Source organism: Ambystoma mexicanum, chromosome 4q (genome assembly GCF_040938575.1).
Source record: "Ambystoma mexicanum isolate Mex_15411 chromosome 4q, UKY_AmexF1_1, whole genome shotgun sequence".
Classification (NCBI taxonomy): domain Eukaryota; kingdom Metazoa; phylum Chordata; class Amphibia; order Caudata; family Ambystomatidae; genus Ambystoma; species Ambystoma mexicanum.
In genome coordinates this window covers 444,750,792-444,778,187 of record NC_090928.1, presented here as the reverse complement: position 1 = coordinate 444,778,187, position 27,396 = coordinate 444,750,792, and the positions used below count along the sequence as shown (strand labels likewise).

Here is a 27,396-nt window from a genome sequence, read left to right as displayed (position 1 = left end):
TACCTTTAGATGTCCACACCAGAGGAATCAAGAATGGGTCTCAAACCATGGAATCCAAGCAAATATATATATGCTAGTTCCAAGTCACCCATGTGCTACTAACATCACTTATGACACAAAGTTGATCAATTGTCTCTTTTTACTTGATACTTTTTTTAGATGTTGTTGAGATTTGCAAATGTGACCAGATGGTCTGTTTTATGACCGAGTTAAACATAATAAATATATGAGTTATTTTTGTTAAAATTGAGCCTCCCATCTCTTTATATTTGCTAAAAGATTGATGGCATGCCTGTATACACAGATGGTTTGAGACCCATTCTCAAGAGCCTCCGTTCACGGTCTGACCACAATCGGGTCCGCACCCCATCTAAGCCGTGACCCGCCTTGGCGAGCAGTTAGTTGGGTCTTTGCAAAGATGACGGGGACCCCTGAAACCTTTCGTTTTGTGCGCACACTGGTAAACCGCGGAGGCGATGGTTTATCTGGGGGCGTCCCGGATCTTGCCGCACGGCACAGGGCCTCAGCGCACTTGTCCCGATCACATCGCAAGGGGTCACCAAATGTAAAGGCTCACTCCCCGACTTACACATGCATATCCAAAATAAATATAAGACACCCCAATGGGGAATGAGACTAAGAGAACAGGTTGCAAGATTTAGTTGCTTTATATAAAGTTGGCATCCAGACAACTCTGCTGCCTCGAGAGCTCTCTGGCAAACATTACAGTTACATGGAAATATAAAGTAAAACAGCGTCATAGATGACGCAATTAACATAGGGTACTAAACCAGTGCAGGATTGGCTCGACAATAAGGATACAAATAGCAAAGTAGGCGCTGCTTCATCTGGATTGCTTGCCCAGTTGGCGGGAGGGTGAATGTCACGTGGTCCGGCTGCCAGCGTCCAGGAGGGGTGAGTGTTAGGTTGTGGTGAGATAGGGCAGACACTAACTAAGTTAGCATGAAAAACTACCACTAGACACACAATTAACAATTAGTATACCTTTGAGTAAATCTTCACAAACCTATAAATTGCATACACAGAGTTATATTATCATTCATTAGGATTTATATGGGGTACCGGGCTTAGGGGTCTTGGTTAGTGTGATAACCGCGGTCATGGGGCGGGCCTGTGGGAACCAAAGCAAGTATGGGGCACATTGACATTTGTTAGGGGTGCAATGTACTGTGACAGAGGTCTGGTTTTAGTAGGGGGCACGCTGGGGTGGGCTGCACAGCAGGGTCACACTTCTGGTACATCAAGAGAATACCTTAGGAGGGCACAGGGTTATAGTGGCAGTAATTTTCCAACAGCGGGGGTAAGAGGACACAGGCGGGTTTGTGGAGATGGATGAGCTACAAGGCATGGTTCAGGCCGGTTCACACACAGGACAGTGATCACAGAGGAAGAGTGAGATCATATAGTGTATCATTTGTTTCAATTATCCCCGGCACATCCGTGAGAAAGAGATCTGTGAAGCGTTCAGACAGAGTGTGACAAGGTGGGGGCATGAACATGGTGTGTGCGGCGCTGCAGAGGAGAGAGAAGCCTTTTTGTGTTATTGAAGTGAGGCCTAGTCCAAAGATGGAGTCCAGGGAACACAAAATGGAAGCAAAGTGACCCCCACAATAGCCCCACTTATGCTAATGTTAGCATACGGGCAATGGAGGCGTCCCCCGCTATTGCACGAGCAAGTGGTTTATTTTGTGCTGAATGTATGAGGGGGGCCCAAACAACCCCTCACTCCCACACAACTTCAAGCAACTTCAAGTAACTTCAAGCAACCTTTGGCACACAACCTTTGGCACACAATCAAATGAAGTCTATAGCTCAGACTCCCCGGTTCCGAGATACCAGTCCAAATAAAGAAGTCTTGCACAATTGTGAATTCCCAGATTGCTGGCTAGAGATGCTACCTGTAATAACCCAGTAGAGTGGCACAGTGCAAAATCACAGGCATTGCAGCAGATATCTCTTAAGGCAAAAGGGGTCCACGGTAGGCCCTGCCTAGGTAGCAGAGTCTGCCTATTGCCTTTTCCGTCAGATTTGGATCTACCCCAACCAACATCAAGAGAAAAGACAAAAGCCCTTCCTAGACGAGGGCATCCATTGCCAGCAGGGCTACACACCAAGGACCAGCCTTGGACACATTAATGCAGTTATCTGGGAGACCTTGAACCACTTAGACAGTGATTGACTGCTTGAACAATGCCTTTGGTGGACACTCAGGAGAATGATGGAATGACCCTGGACATTAGGTCATATAGATTGACCTCAACATTACATAGGCTTTACCACTCTTTCATTTCACTGTTTGTAAAGAATATTTAATTTCGAGTTGTAGCCTGTCCTTGCACCAACCCCTTCCTGTGCTTAAAGAGAATAAATGTCCTGAAATCTATGTTTGTGTCTGTGTTCTGTTGGAGCCACCATGATGGTATCGTCAAGGGTCCACTGTGCCTAAGCAAGCTGTCTCAAAAGAGATCAGAGGCCTCCCATGAACCTATGAGTGAGTTTTTTGTAAGTACGCAAGTCCCTTCAGATTTTCTTCCAGCCTGAATCTGCAGAAATCTCATTTAAGAGACATACATCTTCAGGGAAGTTCAGCAGAGGTTTGGGCTGGTTGGGGATGATTTTTGGGAAAAACATAAGGGCTGCAGGGAACAGAGAAAGGGAGGTGGTAGGGCTGTATAGTGGAGTTACCAAGAGGAAATGGAGTCCTGTGCATCTGTGAATGTTCCCCAGATCGGGCATGCAGAATGAATGCTGCAGTAAGATATCTCAGTAGGTTAATGAACCTGCTGCAGAAATCTATGTGTAACCTGCGGTTTCAGGTATGAATTTGGTAAGAGCAACTCAAGCTTTCATCCTAGTAAAGTCGAGAAAATAAGTAAAGTTGAAGTTGTAAATTGTAATATTCCATGTTAAACCTTACGTTTGTCACATATTGGGCATGTCACTGTCTGCTTTTCATCGTTTAGAGGTGGAAATAGTTACAATTAACAAGATTTGTAATATTATAGTGAAGGAAACTTATAGCAGAGAGGGTCTTCTGAAATGCCTATGGAGCTGTGTGAAAGCCAGTTATGCAACAGATGTGTGGAAAGTTCCATACGCCTGAATATTCTTTCCTGAGTCCAACTGAAGTTAATTATTTTAAATTAGGAAGAGTCCATGGCTGCAATCAGTAACCTCAGAAAGGCCAGTAGGGCTGAGGAAGAGTCAGTCACATGTCAAGCATGCATGGATGTTGTAGACTCTTTCATACGTCTGCCATTGCTTAGATAAAAACCATTTAGTTGGTTAGCTGTGCAATGTAATGAGCTCTACACTTGGGGAAAACGCAGGACATATCTCTACGTTCAACAATAAGTGCTTTTTAAAAGATTATTTTTGTCAGCTGAAAACAAATAATTAAGTTTGGTTACTATATTAAAGAAACAACCAGGTGGAAGCCATGTTTAGGAAATGTGGAAAATTGCACCCAGGGGACCTTGTTCATGGTTCTTGGTGCCCTATAATGCAATTTCTGATTTTTTAAATGACCTCCTTAGTGATTAACATATTCTTGACAATTGATGTGGTTCTATGGCACTATATCTAATTTCCAAAATGACCTGCCTCAGCAACTGCGATTTTCTAGGCATTCTTCTCCTCTCTTCTTCCCTAATTCCTCTGTTGCCTGCACACCATAAATTGAGGGCCTGAATTCGCTATTTCTGCTCAACCTTCCTCCTAGGGGACGTGAGGAAAAGTCTTCCATGTTTACAGCTGTAGTGCTTTACAGATTCCTTTTTGCACTTTTGTGGCAATTGTTGGGAAGGTAATTACTCTGTCCCACCCACTAGGCGCTTTAGGGTGAGTAGAATCCCATTGGAAGACCTGTGACATGCCGGCGGAGAGGTGGAATTCTAAGGATCCCTGCACAATCATAATGTTATATGTAATTTAGATATAGGGCGTGCATATAAGTAGACGCCATTTTGTAGTCAAGGTATAGGGCCTGCATGGCCAAATAGTATTCAGCGTGTTAAACACAGGCCGCAAGCCTGAAGAGAGAATCTGAATAGGCCCAAGAATTGATGAGAGAGGCCCATGCTCTGCTAACTTTGACAGAAATCCCCCTTTGTTCTCTGGGCGCCTTGGCATATGTGTAATCACAAACAGGCCAAAGCAGGCCTCTGACCCCCACCCAGCCAAACACGAGTGATGGCCCCTGCCCATGCCCTAATCTTAACACCTGAATTCCAAGATACTAGTTGACCCCAGACCACTGACCGTAAACCCATCAAACATCCAAGAACATGGGTGTCTCACTTTTATCCTACAATGGCATGATTTGTAATGCGAGGTACAGAGAGGAATACATTATAGTCAAAAGCGAGGGAGGAAGCCTTGGAAGCCGAGTGACACGATCAGGATGAGTGATCTTTATGTGTGTGGATTAGTGTGACCTAGAAACTCCCCCTCTGCTCATCTTCGAGCCTGCCAGGTGCACTGTGCAGTGATAAAATAGCACTATTCTTCAAATGTGTCTAATTGCCTCTTTGACCTTGTTTCCCTGGAGATGATGAGCCCAGCAGACCCCACGTGATGGAAGACGAATGGACTGGGCTGGGGCCAATGGCCTGGCATCCCCTATGGAGTAGGCCGACCATGTATAGGGTAGCACCAACGAGACGCATAGGTTTTTACTGTATGTGAATGACGCTATGCCCCCTTTTAAGTCTCTGTTCACACCCTCTATCCTCAGAACGTTCTCGGCAGCAGAGTTCTTTGCAGGCGCATCAACTTTTGTAAAAGTAAAACTTGTCATCCTTGCAAGAGTTGCTTGGGCCTTCTTCCCTAGCGGGTCGTATTTTTTTGGTGTGAGCGTTCAGGGGCATGCCTTCACAATGTATCAGTCTCTCAGACTATATTCAATTTCATTTTACTTTATAATCCCTTTCTGAGCTGGTGTCACACATATGTACAGCTGAGAGGTGGGCACAAGTATCTTGGTATTTAGCATGACTTAGGGCCTCATTATCAGTTTGGTGGGTTTTCCTCAGGAAATAGTGCCAAACTGGATTACTGAAACGCATGCAGAAAACATGCTTAACCAGGAAAAGTCACTGTGAATTACAGCCATTCAGACCTTTTCTTTATTCACCATATTGGAACTGAATTCTTCCCCATTGAGGAAATTATACATTACCTAATTCGGTATCACTGCTTCCACAAAAAAGCAGGCAGAATACTGAATTTCGCTTTCATCATTTAGTAAAATGGCAAAACAGTATCTCTTTTAGTGTTACCCCCAAACGTGTTTCATATAGCCAGGTGGGAAGCACAAACAGGACAGAAACAGATGTATGATTACACAGCTTTATTTACAGTGTATAGAGAAAATAACTTTGAGAGAATCAAAGGAGAACATATTCAAAATCAGTAGGGTGATATAGCTTTACTCACTTCCGGGCTTCATTGCAGATTTAAGGGGGTCTTAATCCCTTATCTCTTTCAATTCTAGATCCAGGTTTGTGGTATCCCATGTCATTCTTGATATGATATGATATGATGTGACATTTATAATGCGCCTGTACACAAGTCTTCTTCTTCATAGTCTGTTGCAGATTCATCGGGGTACCCGAAATCTACTGCTGATTCCCCTCTGTACTGAACCCCCTACTACCTCCTTTTGGAAGTTACTTGTCTGGGTCCTGTCACCTTCTCTTCCTGGGAGCCTGACATTTCCCTTTTCATTGAGCTGCCTACACCTCTTCTGGCTTCCCGGTTCACAACGAGTTCCTCCTCCTTCCTCAACAGCATGCCTTGGACTATGCCTGTTTGTGTCATCCTCATCTTTTTAAGTACCAGATCTCTCTGACCCTCCTAGCCTTCTCTTTCTTACTGTTTCCCCATTCACCTCCTTCTGTTACCACTGGCTGCTTGCTTTTCTCCCAGCCGCAACTTAACGTTACCATCTTGCTTCCTTACAACTACCTCCTGTTACCACCTCTGCATTGTTTTCCTCTGACCAACTCCTGATGTTACCACCTCTTCTTTGCTTTACTTCAACCACATCTTGATGCTCCCACCTCCTCCTTCTCCCCTTCTGTCTTCCAGTCTCCTCTGAAACCTTTTCTCAACACCTCTTATATTTCTTGCCAACTTGCTCTCCAACCTCCCTCGCCAAACTCTTGCACTGAAAAACTGAGCTGGTGTCTTTTTAATAGCTCAGTGTCCCCTTCCCCGGGGCTGCCCAACTTATGCTTATTTTTGGAGTCTATTTCCCTTCTCTGCCTACTGGTACACGCTGTCCAGTACAGACACGGCACCCCTACTACCGTAGCGTGTGAACCCGATATGGAAAATTGCTCAAAAATCCTCTCAACCATTCCGCCTGCCATCCGAATGGGAAGGGAGGTTTTTTCCCTTGTTAAACTTGCATGATTTTGTTTCCAGCGAAAGAAGACTTGCCGGTAAGTTTGTATCATTTGTAGGTAACTGTCTTGCTGCAAACTACAACCTGGCAACACAGGATCCCTTTCACAAGGCTCATGGAGGACTTCTCTGGGCACTTGGAGTGTGCCTTTCTCTGCCGTGGGTTGTTTGATAGCAAAATATTGTGAGTCTTTTTGGTCTCTGAAACACTGCAAACTGGCAACACTGTATCCCTCTTCGGAACAAAGGGCTTTGGGAGAATCTCCCTGGGTTTTTTAGTTGGGTGCTACCCTGCCACCCGATGTTTAAAACAGTGCGAGTGCTCCAAGTTTCCTGCCCACAAAGCTGCCTGGCATTGAAGCAGTGCATTGTTTTGTTCTTGTGGATTGTGGGCCTACTTGCGTGAACTCATCTAGAGAGAGCCTCTAAATGGGTTTTGTTTTCAATGCCATTGTCCCCCGATCTACAACGGGAAAAAAGGGTGGATATCCAAGGAGCCATGCCAATACCACCTGAAGGTTCCTTATCCACTAGCTATGGGAGGAACCTGACCCCCTTGGTCTCCACTTTTAGTTCCCCAGAATTAGGCAGAGGACTTTGTCACAATTGTAATGTTCTAGGACTCTCACTCACGTTCTCACTATATTTACTGTTCTGTCTAATTTACAAAGTTCCTAAAAGCATAACATTATTAACATTGTATTTAGGAATTACATCATTATAATAATGACTAGCCGCCATTGAGCATACTTTAAATCGTCAGGTGTTAGGAGTGGGGTTACCTATATCAAAAAGCAGCTCCAAATGAGGCAAAATATAAAACGGCTCCATTAAAAAAAATGTGGGTGATTTATTGGGCATTTATTTTGTATTCTTCTTTGTAGATAAATCCTCTCGAGATATAGCCAGATTAACGCTATTGGTCGAACCGGTCAACAAAGAGCCAGAATTTGTCCAGAAGTCCTACTCGGCCATCATTTTGGACTCTGCTCCATACAAATCCCCAGTTGTAAAAGTGCAGGTATGGTATCCTGCTGTCTCTGTGTGTGCTTGTTGTTAAATAACCAACTTCAATGTATCTGGACATGTCTTCCTGCAGCTCTCTCAATACATGGTGAAATTAATGGATCTATGACCAGAACGAACATAACATATCGAAAAAGTCTATGGATTAGTCATGATTCACTACCTTCAGCTGTATCCTCTGCTTCCTATTTTTCTGCAAAAGCTTAGGTTTGTTGGCATTGCCACTGAATGAACAAACATCAAAGGATTTATTGAACTAAATGACCTTCAACTGAATTTGGTTAGGCACTAATGACACTTCTTCAAGGCAGGTGCAAGAATGTATTCTACTGTTACAAAAAGTTCCATGTTGTCTCCCCCCAGAATTGCAAAAGGTTCATTTGTGGGTTTTTTGGTACAAAATATTGCCTTCTAGTACCTTTCTTCTTGCGGTACCATAACTTACCACCTACGATTGATTTATTGCTCCACCAGATCGGAGTCACTTCACTGTAGGTCACCTTACCATGGCTTAGCTATAGTGGGCTCTAGCTTACCCTTGCTCACCTTGTTCACACTCTCCCCTCCGGCTGCTCTTTCTGTATGTCCTGGGTCACTCGACCATGACCGCTCTGAGAAACTGGCGGACTCAGCTGAATCATGCCCTGGCCCCTGCTCACATATACGTTTGTGCACACTCCTCTCCCACGGCCCCCCCCTGCTTCACAGAAGTGTCGGTTTCAGGGACAGTCCATGCCCTCCTCAGTAAAGGGGATGCCCCCACTGCCCGCCCTTTCAAATTTGCCTTTTTTCACAGGCCGGGAAGCCGTATCCTTATCTGCTTGGGGACACAACTGTGAACCCCCATTTTTCATTTCTTTTCATTTATGTATTATTTATTTTTATTTGTTTACTACCATTCCTTGGATATTCCACCCCCTACCAGCTACTTTGTCCACCCCTCCTGCCCATATCCAATAGCCGCATTAAGGTAACCCACAAAAACCTTCCCATGGGACAGTGAACCAATCATGCGCTACCATCTCCAATCCTCTCAGTGCTTGTCTGCAGTGACATCATTTGGGTTACGTACCTGGGGTGGCAGTCTTTGCTCATGGCCCCCCATGTGGTTCATCTGGCATTGCCCTTGTGAACACTGAGCAAGAGGACAAAAGCAAACCGTTCTCTATGAGCTATGTTTACTTTCTTGGTTACCATCCTTTCTCCCTTCCCACTCATCCCAGCAGGAAAAAGAAGGATGTGAGGGGTTAAGGGTCAGTCAGGTGGTGGAAAACTGAGCCTTTGATGGGAGTCAAGCAACCCTCTAGCAGCCTCCTCCTTTCTGCTGGAAGGGAGAGACAAGGGATGGTGACAGTCAATGCCTGCCCCACAGCCATGATGAGACCGAGTGTCATGGCATGCATCCCTCTGTGTCCTTTCTCCTGCTTGCTTCTATGGTGGTGCAAGATGTAAAGTGAATCGTAACAAGTTGTAATTTGACCAAAGACAAGCATTCCTTTCATAAACATAGGATCCAGACCCACCTTCTGATTATTAGCATCAGACTCACCCACTGGAAAGGCTGGGGAGCTGTATCTTTCTCGGGCACTAATCCTCAGCAACAGGAAATGAAATCCAAAATGAGGGACAAGACAAATAAAGATTTGAGCAACCCCAAATAGCCTGAGCATGATCAAGTGGGCCAATTCTCTCAAATTCTGGAAGCCCAGACCAGGCTCAAGGAGCACCGAGCTATAGAACCCAAAGACTCACTTTGGCAGTGTGGGAGTTTGGAGCAGGAGAATTGATGTGTTTCTAGAAACCTGTGGAAGGAGAAAGAGTCCACAAGCAGCAAGGAACCAGAGCACGAGTGAAGGCTGAAGCTTATGCCCAAGAACCGGGAGCGAGAGCAAAGACTAGCGCCACCCAGGGAGCAAAGAGTGGATTAGTGAGCCACAAGTTTGGGAGAAGCAACAAGCACATTTGACACAATAGGAGGTGGTAGCAGACAGTAAACATCAGGATGTCGTAGTTCAAAGTGAAGATAAAAAGGAGGTACAAGTAAACTTTAAGAGGTGGTTGGAGAATGAACATACCAGGAAGTAAAAGGAGAAGGTGAACTGTGCTCTATCACCTTGAAGCGTCTTTTGTGCTAGATGGATTTTCAATAATGATCTCAAACCAAATAATCGGACAGACTAAAAGAATATGGCAAAGTACTACTTTATTGTCATTTAATAAAGTAGGTGGATCTCACAAACATCGGATTGATGCTTGCATAGCTGCTTGATTACATAGATTTCTTATAACCCAATATACGTCATCTATGATGTCATTCTACGTGGCAAAATGCAAAACCTATCAAGGGAAGGGATCGCTTAAGGGAACATATCTACTTATAGAACATATAAGGAGTAGTACATCATTGGCTACCCATTATCTGTAGGGCATGCCTTAAACTATCTCTAATTACGTATAATACTGTTTATAGTGGACAAAACAACAGTGGATTGGTCTATGCTACATTGCACATTAGGTTGTCCCTCAACTCCACTGATTGATTGGTATACAATCCCAATCTTGGATTTTTGGCTCTTTAGCAGCACGTACGTGAAACAAAACTTAGGTGTTTGAATACCATCAGAAAACTTCACATTTTCCCAATTAGTCTATTGAGAGGGTGGGTGGTTGGATGTAGATTGCAGGGTGGATACCCAGGGTTGGGGTGCATGGTGTCAAGTCATGGTCTTGTTGCTGTGTTTAAATGTGTGGGTCCTCCATGCCAGGAGATGCCAATGCAATGACCCTGGGACACATAGTGGGGACTCGTGTGGGCAAGTGTGTTGGTCATGGCTAGAACATGTTTGTTTAGATAATAGTACATATTTACAGGAAGACATTTAGTTTGTGTTCAGTGTTAAGGCCTGTAGTTACGCATCTATATTTACAGGTTAGTCTGGTTTTTTTCTGATGCAAGCTTAATTCACGATCCCCTCCTCGGGAGTCGCAAGAGACTGTTTCTAGTCCTATGACTCTAATGTCTTATTTTGTTTTCCATTTGATGTTTCTCCTGTCAATGGGTTGCTAGGGGTATCTTGTGTTCTGTGAGCTCAACATATTGAGATGTTTGCTGATCCTTGTAATCAGTTCTCTTATTCTCTTATCGTGCTTCCTATGTACATTTGTGAACAGTGCTGGTTACCTTGCAATTTTTTGGTTATTATTGTATCTCATACATAAAGAGATTTTCACGCTGAATGTGGTATTTCCAGTGAGATTTTTGTTAATTATGATAGTGTAGATACATAGTCTAATAGTGGTTAGCTGACAAGTTTTTCGACCCCGAGGGGTCCTTATCAAGACAGGATTAAATGTTACAGTGAATGCTTTCTGGAAAGCATTCACTGGAAGCTTGGCGACACACTACGATCAAGAGCATGAGCTCCGGACAACGACAGACCCAATTCTGGGAGAGACATTTCCATACTCTTACCTTATGAGACACATCCTGGGGCAGCATCCCCCACTCACTCAACCTTTAATCTCTGCTCTGCATTCCCCGATTTCTATGGACTCATGCCAGAGGAAGATCTTTCTCCGTACTAGGTCCTACTCTGTGGAATGCCCTTCCTGTTGAGATTTGCAACATCCCACACTTTCTCTCTTTCCGTAAACATCTAAAAACTTTTCTATTCTAAGTCGCCCTGGCTGCTGCCCTCCTCCCTTCTCCTTTAGCGCCTTGATGCCTTTTTGGTCTTGTTCGCGCTTTATTAAGTTCTATTACAATACAATACAATACATCTCTTTTTGGGAGTAAGCAATGAGTGTACTTAGGCATCTGGTTTCTGTTGCTGCATGTTCCATAATCATTGCTGGAATCTGTCCTTGATCGGTTGGCATTCTGCTTGATATGCATCCTCTTTATTGCAGTTCCTCCAGGCATGAAGGTATCATAGCTGTGATTGCCCATCACCTGGGTACCAAACAAGTTCAAATTCAGGAATGTTTCAAATGTTTCTAAGTGTGCCATGGTACCAGACCAGATCATGAGCATGTCGTCTATATATCAGTACCATTTGATAATGTTGGGATTAAACTCTGGGTTTACAAATGCATGTATGCTTTCAAAGTGGTTCATGAATAGATTAGCAACTGCTGGTGCATATGTGGCCCACATAGCAACCCCTCTTTTTTGACAGTAGTAACATCCGTCGAAGAGAAAGACATTGTTGCAGAGAGAGAATTCAAGCAATTCTTTTGTCATTTTCAGAAGGGAGAAAAACAATGCTGATGCTTTGGCATAGGCGAAGTCAATTGCATCCACTGCCGGGGCATTCTGGATGGATGTGCACAATGCTTTGACATCTAACGTCACCATTTGGTACTCAGGTTTCCATTCTATGTCTTGTAAGATTTGTAATGTGTGCATCGTATCCCTTAGGTATGTTGCAATTATAATGACCTCTTTTTCAATTACATTATTGATATATTTCGTGATGGATTCAGTTACCGAACCAAATCTGCTGAGTATCAGTCTCCCTTCTGGGGTGGTTTCAAAATGTTTATGCACTTTGGGCAGGAATTAAATGGTGGGCATCTGAGGGTGCCCCGCCACCAGGTATTGAGGTTCATAATCTGCAAGGAGGCCACGTCTGTGCCATTTGTTAATCAGTTCTTTAACTTGTGTCGCTATGTTTGCAGTGGGATTGGATGCTAGGGATTCATAGCAATCTAGTGTCATCAGATGATTAGCAGCTATTTGAATGTAGTTCATTTTTATCAAGAATAACAATGTTCCCACCTTTGTCTGCTTCCTTGATTATAATGTTGTGGTTGTCTTTCAATGCGTTGTAGGTTGGGAGTACATTTGGATTTTCTTTTCAATTCTGATATATTCATACACTGTTCATCTATATCCAGATATTGGATTTGTTCACGTTTGGAGATTGTGACAGTGTCAGTGTCCTCCCTTGTCTTTTAGACTGCAGGCTGCACAGCTTGAGATCCCTACGGTTGCTCGCTAACTCACATGCAAACGTGCTCTGCAGTAGGCTAAACGTGAATGAGATGTAGCAATCAGGACCATTTTGTGAGAGTGTGTCACGTGCAATGGTTGGCTCTCAGCACTAACCAACTTCCTCCTTGTCACACCAAACCAAGGTGACAGGCCTTGTAAATGAGCAATAAAATACAGAACCATGAACTGGAGGTGAGTGTGACATTGAAGATGAGTTCTTCATCCCAGCAGTGCACCAACAGGCTAGAGGCTAATATTTTCAGTGCAGGTCCTTTCAAGTTTAGTACAAATCCTGATTGACAGTGGGGCATCAGTGAATGTCATGCTGACATCACAATACAAACTGCTACAACCAGAGTCCAAACTTGCCACTGCGAAAGTAAGTATCTATGTATGGGGAGTCACCCCTTTTCTTGGATTTCCACATACACATTAGTGATGAGCACTTGTCTACATTCACCACGTTCTATGTGACACCTGTAGAAAAAGACACCTTACTTAGCTGCAAGACATCAGAGGACTTGAATCTAGTTCATTGTGCTTACTAGATTTACCAAGAAGATGTTGAACAGCTACTGTAGACATACCAAAGGGCATTTGAGGGCATAGGGTGCCTTAAAGATCAATAGGCACGGCTCCAGATCAATCCATCCATTCAACTGGTGGCCTTGTAGCACAGAAGAAGCCCATTTCATCTTCAGAAGAAAGTGCAGGCGGTACTCCTCAAGCTTAAATCAGCCAATAACATTGAAAGGGTGGAGGGCCCAACTCTGTGCCTCTCCTCAATCGCAGTTTCATGCAAACCAAAGCAACCAGATGAGTTCCAGATCTGCATAGATATACGTCTTCCCAACAGGGCCATTTGACAGCGACAGCAGAGACAGCCTACCATTACCCTGGATGGCATCATGGTTGGCCTACAGGGGACAATGGTCTTCTCAACCATTGACCTAAATCATGGATAACACCAGGTTCCCCTGCATGTCAGCTCAAGTTTTCCTCCCATGTGGCACTTTTTCAATACAACCAACTCAGTTTAGGGGTGTCTTCCACAGATAAGGTGCTCCAGCACACAATCAGAGGGGTGCTGGCAGGGTTTGCTGGAGTCTTCAAACTATCAGGCAACTGCTCAAATTTGCTGCATCAAAAATGGAACACATGTGTAGATTGATGGCAGTATTCTATCAACTCAAACAACAAGGCTTGATGATACACAGATGAAAGTGTCGGTTCTTACAACCCAAAGGAGACTTCTTTGGGTTTCTGTTTCTGGAGCAAAGTCTATCAAGCTATCTTTATGAAGTGGAAGATATTAAAACGGAAAGCCCCTACATCCCCGTCATAGGTATGCAGCTTCTTTGGGATGCTGAAGCTTAGCATGCGATGTATCCATAATCTCGTCACCATCACTAAACCCATGAGACTGTATGAACAAACTGAATTTGTTAACACTGAGTCAGCTCTCTTCTCTAAAACAAAATGGCATTCTCCAATCTCTCGATGCTCACAGATCTGGTGGTCGATGCCAGTTTAGTTGGGCTGGGATGCCATGCTCACTCAGGTGGGTGTCAGGGGTGACTGAATAAATGCATTTGCTGTGCTCATTTACTGGAAGTGAACTTTTCTTTTTGTTCATTCTACCACTTAGTTGAGATTGCTTTCATTCCACAAGAAAGAAGGAACTTAACCTGCTGCAACATGGTGCTGCTACCTGGCCCAGCTGGGAGTGCTTGGGGTACTGAGGGGTACAAACCCACACTAGATGCATCCAACGTTCTGCTTTGTTGGCTGCATGTCAGATTTCCTGGATGGGGACCTGCTGGGCTGTGTCCTCTTCCTCCTGCGATAGAGTTGTTTCCCATTGTCTCTGCTGGGCTCAAATTGGCAGTCACCTACCCTGGTAAAATGGTGTCACAGAGATTACAACTTGGGCTTGATTTCTACTTCTTCCTCCTCAGAGGAGGAGCACAGTCAAGAAGGCGGGCTGGAGGAGAAACCCACCTTCTTCTTCCTCCAGATCCTCAGATTCTTCAGCTTCGCTCCAATCCACTGCTGAGGAGAAAGATGCTAAGAGGAAGCACCATCAGCAAGAAGCAGTGGGCAAGATATTGGAGCACGTGGCCAAAAAAATATAGTTTGCATACTCTGGCCCAATGACCCTTAAACCCAGTGCCATGGTGCACCAATTTAAAAAGACAGTGAAAACGGGGCTACCATTAATGAGCACATCAGCGAAACACTACTCAGTGAATGGAAAGGGCCAGATAAAATCTCCATTTGAGGGTTTATGTGAAAACCCAAAAACCTAACCTGCTAAGAGGTAAAGAATTGAAGATGCCAGTGGCACTGGAAACAGATTCCCATTTGTCCAGTCTGACAGGTCATCTGTCCATGGCTCCTAAAGTAGTGTCAATATGAGACCCAACGGAAAAAAGGGGAATTTTGCCCTAAGGAGAAGATATTCTGGCCCTCACCTAGCAATGCATGCTGCCATGTGTGCCTAGTATACTTCTAAGACTCTGCTGGATAACTTCTAGAAGTTCTATGTCGGAATTGAGGATGACTAAGAATGCTCATCATTATTGGACGCCATGCAGCATCAGGCAGAGTTCCTTTTGGATTTAGCATCCGTCGACTAAGTCCCTATCCATTGCCTTGGGTAGTACAGTGGCCGCCATAAGACATATTCATGTCAGGGAATGCTAAACAGACAATTTACAGATGAATGTGAGACTCAGCCTGCCTTTCCAGGGGGACAAATGTTTTGGATAAGAATTGGAGGAAAAAGTAGCATTAACAAGAGAACATTCGAGCACACTGAGGAACAAGTAGAAGCCGCAGTCATCCAGTCATCCATTCTCGATGAGTTAAGGCGATCTTCGGGCAGGCCCCTATGATGGGTTCTTATAAGGAGGAAGGCCCTGACCCTGTGGGGTCGGGCCGGAATCGCAAAAGACAAATGCCGTCTCCATCAGGTAAACAACAGAGACATTCCGGAATACGCCCTTTACACCATACCCCATTGTTACGGCTTTGTTCTCCTCAGCACACAGCAATACAAAGGTTAACATCTTGCTGCGCCGAGTATCTGAATGTTTACCCTTCTGCTTGGTCGTGTTGGCGGTTGCCGTGGAGATTGGGGCAAGTGCGCCAAATCCATACGTCAGACGCACGCTTGGGTCATGTGACTTTGGCTTCATAAAGTTTACCGTGTAAGTTGTTAGTTGCTTCTGATTTTGCTGAAGTACGCTACATATCCTGCATATCGTAACCTGTTGCTACCTTGTTTTCCTTGTGATCCTTGCCCCGCTTCCCAAGTCCTTTTCTGTGCTTTTGTGTCCTGATTCCACGTTCACCCTTTGAGCGCTCTCCTCCTGTCCCTTGCCTAACATTACCTCTCCTGTTCTGCTTTAAGACTTTTGCCTTGTTACCGATCCGGACTCCACTTGAACTGCTTCTGCCTCATGTTTTGTCATTGGGAAAGATCACTTGTTGCCGACCCGGACTCCATTTGGACTACTTCTGCCTCACGTTCTGTCATTATTAAGGATCCTGTGTTGCCGACCCGGACTCCCTTTGGATTGCTTTCTTTGGACCCACGCTCTTGCAAGTGTCCCGAAAAGACCGCCGGTGCCTTTCTCCTCTCCTCGCCCTAATACGAACTAGAGACTGCAGGAGCATTCATACAGGGTGAGGGGGGAGCGTCCTCTGAACCGTCGGGTATTCCCTGTTGGACTTCCTACCCCCAGGCGTCCGCGTGCCGGCGGTATAGTCCCAGTCACCCCTGCACCTGGTGGTCTTACAGGGAGCATTTGCATCATTTGCAAGATCACTTATTCCATGGTAAGAGTGTCTGTCCTTACTCCAGATTTCATGTCTTTTCATTCGTTCTGATATTTCTGTAAATACTAAGAATACTTGTTTGTTTACTGTGACAGAATCTTTGCAGTGTTTTCTTGGTGTTACGAAACAAGGGGATTGCCTGGGAAATCGTCTCCTTCCAAGAAGAGCATCTTCGACATCGCGTCTGAGTCCATTCTTCCAAGTAATTGATGCCTGGTGCTGGTTTGTTTTATCCAGACACATGGTTACATTGCAGGGTAGAATTCGTTGTCTACACCACAAGGGCAACTTGAGTTGGCTACCCTGACAGACCCATAAGGTTAGAGCTTCTCCTCCACATAAGACAGCCCACTCCTGACTGGAGGAACGTCTTTCCTGCTCCGGTCAGGGGAGGTTGTCATAGTTCTAGGATACTTGGTCCACCTCCATCAGTAATCCTTGGATGCTGGACATAAAATGCATTGGCTATCACATAGATGGCCTCGGGATCCGGAGAAGAATGCTTGTCTGAAGAAGGAGCTGGTATTGCTTTTACAGAAGAAGAAGGCGATTGGGCCAGTCCCACAAGCCTCCTTAGGCAGGGGATGCTACTTCATAGTCTTTCTGGACCAAAAGGGTTTGGGTGTGTACAGATTGGTGCTGAACCTGAAGAATGTTAACTCATTTGTGAGGAATGTACCATTCAAAATGTAGACTTTATAAAGGATCCTGCCCACGGTCTTGGTGGGGGACTTATTACATCATTTGACCTCAGCAACACTTACCTCCATGTTCGGATCCATCCTGAGCCTTTTCAATACCTGTGGTTCACAGTTACAAGCGTCCACTTTCAATTTGTACTTCTTCCATTTGGCCTGCGGTCAGCTCCACAAGTTTTCACATAGGTGCTGGCCCCTCTCAGAGGAATCCTGCATGCAGAGGGAGTGAACATATACCCTTATCTGGATGATCTGCTCTTTCAGAGGTCCACTTCCATGGAGGTGGATAAGATGGTAGATAGAGTATCACCAGCACGCACCACTCACTGCCAGCTGATCAACCAAAAGAAGTCCCAGCTCAGTCCTTCCCTGGATCTGGTATACATCGGGCCATCTTTCAGACCAACCTGGCTTGAATGTTTTGTCCGGAAGACAGGGCTATAACGATCAGACATGAGGTGACTGTCCTGTGTCACCGGAAGATGGTCTCATGCAGCAAGTGGTTGAGGGTCCAAGGTCTACTGGCAGCAACTGTCTTCATAACTCCTTGGGTGAGATTGCATCTTCACCTTCTCATATGACAACTGCACTCCTATTTGCATCAGATCTCCCAGGACTTCGAGAAGATCATTCCAGTCTCCGCTACGACTGTGAAGAACCTGTAATGGTGGCTGCAGAAGGACATCTTGCAGAAGGGGATTCCATTAAACCTGCTACTTCCCGTGGTGGGTTACAGTGACGCTAGGACTTGAGGTTGGCAAGCCGTTCTTGGGGCCATGACTATTCAAAGGCAGTGGTCTCCAACGAATCCCAGCAGTCTTCCAGCTGGAGAGAATTGAAGCCTGTTTGGAGGGCCCTATTGGGGCTTGCCGGGCAGATTCTGGGCCACCCAGTCCAGATCTTTTCGGACATCCCAACCAGGTTCATATGATATGATATGATATGATAGGTTATTTATAACACGCTTAATACCCAGAGGTTTCTAAGCGTGGACCCGGGGATCGAACCTGTGGTGCTCTGTGTTGTTTTGCTTCCAAGGCGAGCGCGTTGCCCCTGAGCTATCCTCCCTAGACTGTGTCTTACTTGAAACAGCAGGAGGGAATGGGATCTGTGGGTCTGGCAAATATTGCCCACAGATTTGGAACCTGGGCAGAGAAATGGGGTTCTATCCATAAAAGGAAGCCCACATGAGGGAGATTAACAACACCTGGGCAGATTCCCTCAGCAGGAATGTTCCATCTTCTCAGGAGCTGTCTCTCAGTGCAGAGGCCTTCTCTCTCATGGTGGCCTGGTTTGTCCTACCGACCATCGGCACGGTTGCCTATAGTCTAAACCACTGACTTCCAAAATTCTATTCCAGAAATGTGGAGGAAGGGGCACCTGAAGTGGATACTTTGTTGATGCCCTGACTGGTGGAGCTGATGTATACATTTCCACCAATCCCTCTGCTGCCCACGGTATTGAAGACAATCCAGCATAACAGGGTAGAGGTTCTATTGGCAGTCCCTTATTGGGTGCAACGGGTTTGGTCACCTCTCATGTCAGATGGCAGTGGATCAATCACTGTTTCTCTCACTCCATCCTCCTTCAATCTTAACATTAGACCAAACTCCACAAACAACTAGTGTTGGGCGGTTTGTTTCTTTAGAGGCAGATGTTGAAGTGTCAAGGCTTTTCTTCCCCAGGTTTGCTAGCAGCCCAGAAATCTAAGAGGCCTTCCATGTTGAAGGCCTACAATAGGCTTTCGGGGGCCTTCTCGGGCTGGTGTCAGCAGAATAATCTTCTCCTGTTGGACTGCTGGCCCTCTGAAGTGGCTAGGTTTTAGCAAGATGGGATTCAGCTGGGTCTTTCTGTCCCCTCTCCTAGGGCTCAAGGTGTGACAATCTGGATGGCCAGGGCTGCTTGGGTGGTGGCCCCTGAGTCTGACCAGGTTCTGGCCAGGTTGTTGCACAACCTTTTGTTGACTAGCATAAAGTCTCTTTCTCCTCCCTTAGCTCTTCCCATGGTTTTGAGGTGTTTTCAGACACCTCCATTTGTATCTTTGTCTACCACTGACATGAACTTTCTGAACATTAAGGCAAGCTTTGTAATGGCCATTGTGTCAGCCCGGAAGATCAGCCCTCTTGTCTCCTCTGTTTTCTTTGGTTTCATCTGAGGCCATTGTCTTAAGATGAGACCATACTCTCTGCCGTACAGTGGTTTCCACATTTCATGTATCACAGGACATTGTTATCCAGCCTCTACCTGAGGATATGCCTGTGGATTCCCGAGCTCTGATGAACGGTTTGGATGTGAGGGTTGCTCTGTTGGGGTGTTTGCACAGGGTTGCTCACTTGAGGTCTTCAAACAGTTCCCCACTTTCAGAGAGGCTCACAAGGGTCAGAAGACGTCATCTCTTTCTTTCAGCTGATGGATCAGGGGCACCATTGTCTTATCATACAGCCTGGTGAGGATTCCTCTGCTTGGTAGGGGGGTGGTGGGAAGATCTACCAGGGGGAGGGCAACTTCCTGGGCCGAAGCAAGAGGTGTGTTATTGATGGACATTTGTAGAGTGGCCAGATGAGCTTCACCTAATACCTTTGCCCACAATTATCACTTGGCTCTTCCGGGCTAGGGCGAATCAGATGCTTGTTTCTGTTGTGTTGTGATCTGTCATTCCATGACACACTTGTGTTGTCTGATTTTGTGCAATAAAGGTGCACTGGGTTTGCAGTATTCCTGGCTCTGTCTGGGTTTGTGGCTTAGACAAGCAACCGGTCTAGGCTTTGGGATACTTTAGATATGTCAGGACTGGATCCAAAAGAAGACTCCAAAACACTTTTTGCATGCGCTCCAATGTGGGTTTATTGGTTATAACAATAGACAATTATCCTCTACACGTGTTTCACCACTTTTGAATGCAGTGGCTCATCAGGAGGTATACAAATATAGTTCTCTGATTGCGCTCAGACTTGTCGGTGAACAAGAAGAAAAGAAAGAAACAAAAAGACATTTTTAGCTATGTACTTTTTGTTTTCAACATAGTAAAGTAGTGCATATTTATATCAAAAAACCTGAGGCTAACAATAGTATAGTTGAATAATTAGAACAGACCTTTAGGTAGTTATGGTGTTTCATACTATTTAACCTTCAGTGTGAAAAGACATTTGATTGTGTCTTGAGAAAATACCCTCATCGTTAAATCCAAAAGCTGTTGCAACATAGCATTCAATTTCCTTTAATAACTTAAAAGAGGCTTACTTTGGTGTGCTTCTTTCTTTCAAATATTTGGATTTGAAGATTTTAACAGGTCGATTTCCTGTGGGCTTTGAGGGGATCAATATTCTCAAGTGTTTACTTCATACTTTTTCATGGGGCAGTCTCTATAGAGGGAAGTGCATTATATTTTGAGATTATTAAGTAAACATCAAATTACAATTTGACCACAAAAATGAACTCACTGAGTTCAAAGTAATACCCTCAGCTTGTGCTCTACATGATTGGTCTCTTACCTAGTGGTCGGTAGCTCCTCGATTCCAATGGATGCAGGTTTAAATTCTGAACTGCTCCATTTTGGATATCAAAAATGGCCGCTATTTAAATGCATAAACCGGCGTCATGACGTCATGCGCACAATCATGTGATATGTGCGATCACGTCAGGATGCCATTTTGGATCAGGAAGAAACTCGAATATATGTTCCGTTCAGTCCCTTTCAGACGGAACAATTCACTTATTACTTATTCTTATTTTTGAAGTATAACTTGGGTAAATTAAATTAAAAGGACATGAGTCCTGGTGTGGCCATCACATCTTTAAAGAGATCTGTGTGTTCATGTGTTTACAATTTTTTAATGCTAATTAAATGTGTTAAGCGTCGACATGGCATACCGTGCACAGTACTAAGCTGTGCCTGGATACATCAGGACGCCACTTTGAAGCGAGCGATCAAAGTTTTTATCTGAATGGATTAAATATCAATTTCTAAATAGAAATAACTGCCATATTGTAAATTAACTAACTAGTAGCAGTATTAATTAAGTATTACAGGTCTTGTAAAATTTGGATCACATAATGAGTATATGTTTATGTATTGGTTAGATTATTTTATTTTATTTTTGGAGATGGCGTGAACCGCCATATTTGGTATAGGTAAGTACTTGTGTTCTGAATGCAAAGTTTAGCATGCTACTGTTTTTGGCACTATCAAGATAGATTGGCCTCTTTAACAAGAGAAAAACTGTTACCAATCTGTATAGAGAGTAGCTTAGTTGGGATGTCACTAATAATTTCAAACACAGTTAATTGGAAACGCTTCAAATGGGTATGACTCTTCATTTAAGTATCAAAATTAATTTTCTACAACGGTTACTACTTATATTACCAACCTTGTAATTGATATTGTTGATCTTCCATTGCCTAAATACAAAACATAATTTGTAGTTCCCAAGCACTGAATGGTGACATGTCATACATTTATTTAATTATTCAGAGGAAATGACTTAGTTCATGGTTCGCATTCAGACCTTTATTTGTGCTGTCCATAGAGAAGATCCAATATGCTTCCCTTTTGCGCAATTGTTTTTCTCTATTGCCTCCTCTCTCTGAGAGGCATATTTGTTCAATTCCAAAAAATCTGATCCTGATGACGTCATCTGGTTAATGATTTTCTAAGAAATGCTTGTTCAATGGGTAGCGGACATCCCTTAGTTTAATCGTCCGTATGTGTTCATAAATTCTTATCTTTAGAGGTCTGATAGTGCTTCCTATGTAGATCTTTCCGCAGACACATTTGATGGCGTACACTGTAAATTTTGTATTGCAATTAAGAAAATCCTTGATTTGATACATTTGGCCATTGGCTTTTGTGCATTCTATTAAACCATTTAAAGCAAAATTGCACATTTTGCATCATCTGCATTTTTAAAAAAACTTGTATATTTTCTGTAGCCCATAGTTGGTGTAGACCCTTCTTTTTCTTGTGTTCTACAAAGTGTGATGGACAAAGCATGTTCTTCAGGTTTGGTGCCTTTCTGAAAGTGAGACATGTCAGGACTGGGATGAGGAAGATGGGACATGGGGGAATGTTCTGTTTAGTTATGGGTAAGCATCATTACAATTGGTTCTTCTTTTACTCATCACGGTTGTGACAACTGCCTCTCCCACCCAAGGCGACCATTGTCTGTGGTCTTGGTTAGGGGACAGGTGGTTGGCTGCATCTAGTCCTGGATTTTACCCCTTGTACGGGGGAAGTAGCAGGGTTGGGGACGGACCAAAGTCCTTCAGATATGTAAGGACTGAGATGAGGAAGAGGAGGACTAGGTGCAATGAAGATTACTGTAAGTAATCAGAGCATTGTTGAGGTCCTTTGATTGCTCACCAGTGACGTCATGTATGTGCCTTTCTACGTACCAACTGAATTGACAAAATCTTTCCACCTCTCAGTTCCTCTCGGTGCGTGAGAAGAAGTTGCTGTCCAGTGATTTACAATGATAACCAGGCACATAGTGTGTTCTTCCCATCTTTTCTGGTTGTACTGGGAGAGACTTTGGCAGCACATCAAACAATGCCTCCAGATAACCTTGAGCGCTTTTTTTCCTGCAGGTTACATTCTTTCTGTGCACATTTATACTTTTTCCTTCAAAGTTCTGTTTAGGTCTTGCTCATACATTATCAATCTGTGAACAATTTGGAAACTCCTGCAACGTTTGAGTCTTGCAAAGAGCCGTTGTCTAGAAGTCTGTATGTGTCACTATTGTGCCTCTCACAGTTCATTTAGCTTCCCTACAATCCGCTACAAGATTGTCAAAGTCTACTGTAGAGATATCGCGGGACCCGTAGTCTCGCGAGATCCGGTCAGAAAAAGGAAGTGCAGGCAGATAGAGTGCGAAGTGCCAGAAGCTGGAGCAGAGGGCATGCAGCAGGTTGAGCTCCCGGTGCTCCTCTCTTGGACTGCAACCACCTACATTATAGACATTACTTTGTCCACAGCATCCAGCATTGTTGAGGGCCAGTTGCCCCAGGACTCATGGACAGTTGAGTGAGTGATAGTAATAAAGCTGATATTGGGGCCACAATAAAAGTGTCTTACCAGCCACACTAAGGTTTCCTGCGCATCCTTTATACAACATAATTGGCGACGAGGATCAGGGCTTGAACCCACGCAGCGCCATGCAAGGAGCAACCCCACCACCGCCGTTCCTTCAAACGCCAGGTAGGCCTGCCATCGCATGGCCACAATGGCAACCCCTATTCACTATGTATCTGGAAGCTTTAGGCGGCCCAGGCAACACAGCGGCAAGGCGTAGAGCCATGTTATTGAATGCACTAGGCGTTGAGGGCCAACGTGTGTTTGCAAGCCTCACGCCTGAACTAGCATTCGGTGATGATGACGATGGGTTTAAGGAGGCGGTTAGGAGCATCGTTAAACATTTTGCCAGCAAGGAGAATACCGTCCTGCACAGAATAAGGTTTTACAGCCGCAAACAAGAAGCATCTGAGCCAGTGGACGACTATGTGACCAAACTACGTGAATTAGCCGCACTGCGCAATTTTGGTAATAACGCTGAAGGACTGATCTGCGATATGCTAACAGTACATACCAACAGCAGGAAGGTGCAGGACAAATTCATTTTAGAAAAGGAGTTACTGCTGGAAAAGGCCGTCGAGATTGCGAGCGCGGTAAAAGAGACCACAGGAAGAAGGAAGGAATACGCAGGCGGACCCAGCCCTGCAGAAGTACAAGCCATAGCCTTCCGGACCAAGAAGGAGAAACCAGTCGCTGACACAAGAGACAGGAAGTGGGTAAGGAAAGAACCATTGAAGTGCCACAGATGGACCAGCACCAAACACTTAGCCAATGACAGAGAATATCCCACAAGAGACAAAGAGTGCCCATTGTGCAAGATGACACTTTCCAATTGTGTGCAGATGGAGAAGCAAAAAGGTCAGCAACATCAATGCCGAGTACAATGCAGAGGGAATCCTCCTCCGACGAAGAAGGGAGGCCAACTGTGATAATGGTGAACAGCTCACGAGCCAGGAGGGAAAAGCCCCACTGTGCTATCAAAATAAACGGCCTGGAAACGAGAGTCATGGTGGACTCAGGCTCAGACTTAACCATCTTGCCCCTTTGCACTTACAAAGAGATGATGGGCACAGAAACAGTCAAAGTCCTCAGCACCCGTCACAAGCCCATAGTGTTCGGAGGTGCATCCATCGACCTACAGGTTTACATCAAGGTGAAAGTGGAGCTTAAAGGGAGAGAAACCACTACAAGAATATATTTCAGTCAAGAAGGCCCGGCAGTCTTAGGTTGGCACGATCAGGCAAAGCACAAAATCAAGCTCGACCCCAGCACAGAGGACCAGGTGTTGACAGTCACTACAAGAGGAGAGCCGGTTGTCAGGGAAGACTTTTAAAGCTGTTCTTGCAAGGGCAAGGAAAAATGAAAGGCTTTGTTCACAAAATACTACTCAAAGTGAATGCGGTCCCTGTCAAGCACAAAGTAAGGCCAGTACCAGCAACCGCCAGAGACACGCTCAGAACCCAACTTGACAGAATGGTGAAGGAGGGCACCATCGAAGAAATCGAGGCATCAGAGTGGTTGAGCCCTATCGTCCTCATTAAAAAACAAAATTCACAAGAATTAAGGGTATGCATTGATCTTCTCAGTCTGAACCTGGAAGTGATTTCAGACAGTTACCCCCTGCCAAGCATTAATGAGCTAATCCTCATGATGAAAGAGGTCAGAGTGTTCTCCAAGTTAGACATGAGGGATGCGTATCATCAAATCCTGCGGCACAAAGACTCCAAGCCCTTGACCGCATTCATCACCCCGTTTGGCACCTACCAGTTCACAAAGATGCCCTTCGGCCCTTCATCTGCGGCCTCAGCGTTTCAACGGATGATGATGTGCTACTACGAGACATAAAAAATGTGTCCTACTTCCAGGATGATATCCTGTGTACGCCGCAGATGAGCATATGCATGATGCCACCCTGAAGATGGTTCTCACCAAGCTGCAAGTGTCTGGGGTCAAGCTAAGATATGAAAAGTGCATATTGAGAGCATGTGAAGTTGAATACTTAGGGTACAAAATTTCATCACACAGCATGAGCTCCAAACAAAACCTGCTGTGAGCAATAATCAAAGCTCCAGAGCCAACAAACAACGATGAAGTGAGGTCATTCCTAGGACTAGCAGAGTATTATACCAAATTCATCCCTAGGTTCTCGGAAATTTCGACGCCACTGCGAGACCTACTTAAAAAAGGGACTGAATTCACATGACAAGAAGCCCAGAAGAAAGCAGTAGAAAGTATCAAACAGCACATAGTGGAAGAACTATGCCTCCTGCCGTTCAATCCAGATTGGTGTACAGTCATCACCACGGATGCCAGCGCGTGTTGATTAGGAGCCGTTCTCACCCAAAGGAAATGAGATGCAGAACATGTAGTGCCATTCGCCTCTAAAGCCCTAACCACGGCTGAACAAAATTACTCCACTGTTGAGAAAGAGATGTTGGCGTGTGCAAGGGTGGTTGAACATTTCAAGACATACGTGTGGGGCACAAAATTTAGACTGGTCACCGACCATAAGCCCCTCATTCACATGCTCAGTCCAGGAGGTACAAAAGTGTTGACACCCAAGTTGGCACGCATTGCAGCCAAGCTGCAGGAATACACCTTCGAGATTAATCACATAGCAGGATGTAAAAATGGGCAGGCAGACTACATGTCAAGATTACCCGAAGACAAAGACAAAGCCACCACCTTCCTGCAGGAGGAATGCATAGTGGTGTCCGTCCAAGACCTCAAGGCCGCAGACTACCTGGAACTAAGTGAGAGACATTGGAATGAAGAAGATGGGAAAGACCCCACCATGGTGATAATCAGAGAATGGATCAGGAATGGATGGCCAGATGAAAGGTCAGTGCCAGAAGGCATGAGGCTGTACTGGAAAGTGGCAGAGGAAGTTTCAGAGGCGGATGGGTTGATCATGAAAAACGACCAAGTGATACCACCGACGGGGATGAGAAAAATAATTCTGTGCAAAGCCCAATCAGGGCATCTAGGGAACACCATGACGCGGCGAAGAGTGAGAGAAGCATACTGGTGGCCCTCCATGGATCAGGAAATTCGCACCATGATTGAGAGATGCCACGAGTGTCTCAACATTGATAAATGCTGGAAGATCAGGCAAGCTCCGATGATTCCCACAGAGATCCCCGAAGCAGTATGGTCGAAAGTGGGACTGGACTTTATCGGACCACTGGAGGCAATGACGCCCGAACATTGGTACGGTATAGTACTGGTGGACTACCTGTCGAAGTGGGTAGAAGCTGAGTTTGTCCCCAATATCACGACTGCCACTGTGATAGAAGTCCTCACATCTATCTTTCAGAGGGAAGGTCTCCCTAGCGAGTTATTAACAGACAATGGAGTACAGTTGGTGTCAAGGGATATGGAGTCATTCCTGCACAAAAACAACATTCATCAAAGAAAAGCGGAGCTGTACCATCCCCAAGCTAATGGAATTGTCGAGTGAGCCAATAGGTTCATTAAAAGAGCCATCCAACTGGCGACCGTTTCAGGGATGGATCCCCTCAAAACTGTCAAAGAGGCCATTGCGGCTCACAGGCTAACGCCTAACGGGAATACCCAAATCTCCCCATTTCGCATGTTGAGAGGGAGGAGAGCAGCGTCTACACTAGTGCCACCATGGTTGGCCCGAGTAAGAGAAGACGATGAAGTAGACATGTCAGAAGTAGTATGGAGATTAGAGAACAGCAAGGCACGCATGAAAATATGGAGCGACAGAAAAAGGATGACCCAAGGTCGAGAGGTAAAGGAAGGTGACTGGATTAAAATACGTCTACCAACCAAGGACCAAATGACCAGTTCGAAGTTCAGTCAACCCATAACAGTGATTCATAGAGGAACCAACCATGTCCACACCGAGGATGGTCGCACATGGAACATGGAGCGAGTAGCCATGTTGGAGAAGCATTGTGAAGGAGAAAAGCCACAAGAGGAACCCAACCCCTGCAAAGGCCCTGACAGAGAAGCTTTGCGAGAACAAGAACTGGAAGCAGGATGGAGAGAGTTCACGGAGGAAGAAGCCAAAGGAGATGCACCAGAAGCCTTCCTGGAAACTGGTCAGGTACTGGACACCAGTGGCGGGAAAGAAAATCGGCCGGGAAGGGAACACAGAAGACAGGTGAGAGACAATGACTGTTGTGCAATAAGCTGTTCTGCATTATCAAGGGGAGGTGTGTAGAGATATCGCGGGACCCCCTAGTCTTGCGAGATCCGGCCAGAACAAGGAAGTGCAGGCAGATAGAGCACGAAGCGCCAGAAACCATAGCAGAGGGCATGGAGAAGGCTGAGCTCCTGGTGCTCCTCTCTTGGACCGCAATCACCTA

General features: G+C 45.1%; 1 protein-coding gene across 1 annotated transcript in view; it reads left to right on the top strand.

The window, feature by feature from the left end:
• The window catches only part of LOC138467255 (uncharacterized), a 1,232,016-nt gene that overhangs the window by 1,169,276 nt on the left and 35,344 nt on the right, over window positions 1-27,396 (top strand). Inside the window, exon 33 of the mRNA XM_069607273.1 lies at window positions 7,314-7,450. Coding sequence (XP_069463374.1) covers window positions 7,314-7,450 — 137 coding nt within the window. The remainder of the gene's footprint in view (window positions 1-7,313; window positions 7,451-27,396) is intronic.